This window comes from Schistosoma mansoni, chromosome W, assembly GCF_000237925.1.
Source record: "Schistosoma mansoni strain Puerto Rico chromosome W, complete genome".
Lineage (NCBI taxonomy): Eukaryota > Metazoa > Platyhelminthes > Trematoda > Strigeidida > Schistosomatidae > Schistosoma > Schistosoma mansoni.
Window position 1 is genome coordinate 46,478,665 of NC_031502.1, and position 4,440 is coordinate 46,483,104.

Sequence of the window (4,440 nt, forward strand, 5' to 3'; positions counted from 1 at the left end):
AATTGAAGCTAGACCCCCATGAAAAACCTGACAACCCCTGGACGGCCGTTTCCTCCCTTTGTGGGATCCCTCAGCAGTGCGCATCCACGATCCCACCTCACGAGATTAGAACCCAGGATCTATCAGTCTCGCGCGCGAGTGCCTAACCACTAGACCACTGAGCCAGCCATAATCCAACGGTGTTAATGTCTAACTTCAACTAGTCCACGAAGTTGAGCAACCATTCACCAATGTCTTCAGTGAGTTGATATCTCCCAACAGACCTGGTTGAACTCCACTAGTTACTGCTTCTCACTAGAACACGAGGAAATACTTCATGGAGCCAGTTCAGTGCTTCCAGGTTTTCCATGGTGGTCTAGCTTGAATTGACTCATGATCTCAACTATGTAAAATCTGGATTTTGTTAAGATTTCAAATAGAGTGGTTTTTTCAGGTACTATTTCATGGAATTTTGTAACTTGGCGAATCACTGTTTTTCAGTGTTTGAACTCATTAATTCCAAGACATAAAAGAAAAAATGCATAAGTTTCAGGTGGATGAACTAATGATATCTATATGAATTTGTTAACTAGCTAAACATGTTCGTACAAATACGATTGATTCTATTGTACTAGTGATACTATTGAAGTAGAAACGAGGCTTTTGACTAATACGTTAATGAATAATGGTTATTCATTTAAGTTCATAAACCGCTGGAAGGGTTGCAATACGATTAGACCTATGACGCTTCTGGCACCCAAAAAGCGAGTTTATATTACATTACCATTTAGGAGTGACTCTAATAGTCTCATGTTGAGACGGAGACTAAAATTAGCCATAAACAGGACATTCTATGCAGCTCAACTTGTCATCATTGAAAAGACAAGGTCGATGTTTCACCAAAAACCTAGACAGCACATAAGCGATTGTGTCACATCCCATTGTGTATACCAATTTACATGTATGTGCGGAAACACGTACATAGGGAGGAGCAATCGTGATTTGCAAATAAGGGTGGCGGAACACATACCTAAATGGCTACAGAACCAAATGAATTCGAATGGTCAAATAAGATCACAGGATAGACAAACATCTTCCTCTATTGTGAAACATTTAGTTGAAACTGGTCATAAGGTTGACATCAAATCAGCATTTGTAGTGTTGTACAAAAGCCTTCAAGGACGTATACTAAGGTTTATTGAAGCCTTGGCTATACGGAAATTGAAACCCCCTTTATGTGTTCAAAAACAATTTGTTCTTACCCTTAACCTACCCTGGTAATGCTTATTTATTATCCAGAGTAGTCATCACATTGTTTTTGTGTACTTTATTTATTTTCTTACCTTAACCTGTCTAGTTGACCTTTTAATTTTCATATGAAAATGTCTTAACAAGTATGTGTGTGATCAGATTGTTCGAAATGTATTGCGCTAATATATCACATAATTCTGATAAACTTCGTCTTCTCATTGCATTATCGAAATTTATCAAAGGGACTAATTGTTTTAAATAAAGCATAATTTTTTATATAGTTGAAGTAATGAGCCAATTCAAGCTAGACCACCATGGAAAACCTGGAAGCACTGAACTGGCTCCATGAAGTATTTCCTCGTGTTCTAGTGAGAAGCAGTAACTAGTGGAGTTCAACCAGGTCTGTTGGGAGATATCAACTCACTGAAGACATTGGTGAATGGTTGCTCAACTTCGTGGACTAGTTGAAGTTAGACATTAACACCGTTGGATTATGGCTGGCTCAGTGGTCTAGTGGTTAGGCACTCGCGCGCGAGACTGATAGATCCTGGGTTCTAATCTCGTGAGGTGGGATCGTGGATGCGCACTGCTGAGGGATCCCACAAAGGGAGGAAACGGCCGTCCAGTGCTTGTCAGGTTTTCCATGGTGGTCTAGCTTCAATTGACTCATGGTTTTGACTACATAAAAAATTACTAAAATCTCCACAAAACTCCCTTCTGAAAATAAAGCATAATTGAACAATTTATTATTTGTAATGAAATAGCATACTAAATTATTTTACTATTTGGTTGTAGATACAAATGGAAGTATAGACATACAAACATTTCCTAGTGTTACTGCTCAAGCCTATGGACAAAAAACTACAGATATACCACCATGGGAATCTTTTGATCGTCAACCAAATCCTGCTATAAGATTAGATCAAGTGTTAGAATATGGATATGAAGGTTATGATGGTAGACCTCCACCAGAATTCTGTCCAACTGAACCTGTTCTATCAACATCTTATGAAGATTATATTGGTGATGATGAAAATGTTAATGTTCAACCATCAATAAAACAACCTATAGCCAATGGAAAACTAAATACTTCACACAAATAATCCATCGAGTTCTCTTCGTATATACAAATGATAAGTAGTGAAAACTGTGTTTAAAAGATTGATTAAATTATTGAATCATAACAAAAATTCTAATAATGATTCATTAACCGAAATTATCTATACTTGTATAATATAGTACGATGTTATATTGAACATGAAACCCCTTTCTCTATATAATCCAATTGTAATGCAAAAGTTCTTGCATCAAATTGTTTATCACTTGTGAATAGTTCTTTTCCTATATATTTGTTTCTATACATTTTTGTATTATCTTCATTTGTAACTGCAAAAAAAATATTTTTTTTCTTTTTAAATTGGTAACTATTTTAATGAAGTATATAGAAAGATTAATTAGGGTTTATTTATTTAAATCATTTTCAATGTAATTTAAACAATATTTCAATCTATTGTATACATTACAAAATGGAAAGTATTCATTCATCATTAGGAATAAAGAAAAATTATTTATACAGAATACTTTCTAATAAGTTCTATTTAATGAAATCTGAGAATGGATTATTCAAACAAATGAATGTAAACAACGATGAAACAATTTAAAATGAGATAATTATATCAATATAGGGTTTTAGAGATTGTTGAGTTTATATTTGATATTATGAATGAATCAATGTTAGATCATCATTGAAAACCTGGAAGTACTGAACGGCCGTCTCATCCAAGTATGAGACTCTTCAGAAGTAAGCATCCATACTAGAACGAAATAGCCGTCCGATGCTTCCAGGTTTTCAATGGTGGTCTAAAACTGTATCATTCATGATATTAATTTAAACTCGATAATTACATATTTTGAAACGTGAAGTGGTGTAGAAATGAGCTGTAATAAAAAAAACACCGAATTAATATCGGGAAGTAACAACACTACAACTATGTAAAATCTTCAGTTTGTTTTTGATAGAATGGTAGCTACTGAGTATACTGGATAGACTATTTCAATTTTCTAATTTTTGTCAAAACAATACGGATAAACAATAATAAGCAAGGTATAACTGTACAAAAATCATACATATTTATTTGTCAATAAGTAAATTGTATTCTAAAGAGATGAGTAAAACACGTGATAGAAGGATACTGTCGGTCAAGAAGTGCATAGAAACATTGTTTTGGTTTCATCTTAACGATAATCTGTTCAACTGTTTACAGTAGAATAACTTCACTTGGTCTTACTAGAACATTCTTAATAATTGTTAAAAAGATCAGTCTCATACCATCTAATTTGCCAATGTTTATTTACAATGAATAAATAAAGTTATTATACAACTCAAGGAATACCTTGATTGTAATTTTTAATTAGTATCAATTCGGGAATACATTCACAAAAAATGTTATTAAGGACTATCTTAGTTTCAGAGATATGTTTAAAACATATCAAAACTAGCACATAGGTTGTACTGGTAAATTTTCTATGCATAATCAGCAAACTTATCACACATTTTGGAATAAAATATGAATTAGAGATGAAAGGTATACTAGTATATTTTCGGTTTGCCAAATACGATACGGTAAGCTGTCTGAAGAATAAAAATTAGTAACATTACGCAATGAAGTGAGTCATGTTCAATATCAAGATGTTAATGTATGTTAAAAGGATTACATAATATTTGTCGATACAAGTGCTTGAATATTTTGATTATCATAATATAAAATTCATAACATTTTGAGATGATGGAGAAGATTTGTAGCTCAGGTGGATGTTTTTGATGGTAGAATGATGAAAGCTTCACCATCAAACCATCCAGCTAAAAGAACAAAACTCTATCAAAATATTCATAACATTAAATGTATACCAATTATTCTAAGGCTTTCGAATTCTTAACCAAAATCTATTATAGGAAGTATATTGGTCATACAACTATTTTGATTAAAAAATAAGACAATAATCAGTTTAACTTAAAGATACATTACTATATGACCAGGTTAGAAAGCTATGCAAATGATTTTATCCATAATCCTTAGTAATTAGTAAGAGGATATTGGTTTCATCAAGAATTCCAGAAATAAATGTAGAAATAGTTGGTTTTAATTAGAGTATCGTTGTGCAAGTCAAACCAATGATAACTAACCAGTAAATCATTGGCATTAAATTTAT

General features: G+C 32.9%; 1 protein-coding gene across 1 annotated transcript in view; it reads left to right on the plus strand.

The window, feature by feature from the left end:
* Positions 1 to 2,802, plus strand: part of Smp_167730 (hypothetical protein) — a gene marked incomplete at its 5' end in the record, with an annotated part of 6,974 nt that extends 4,172 nt beyond the window's left edge. Inside the window, one exon of the mRNA XM_018789907.1 lies at positions 2,026 to 2,802. Coding sequence (XP_018655303.1) covers positions 2,026 to 2,333 — 308 coding nt within the window. The 3' untranslated portion in view covers positions 2,334 to 2,802. The remainder of the gene's footprint in view (positions 1 to 2,025) is intronic.
* Positions 2,803 to 4,440: the final 1,638 nt, after the last annotated feature.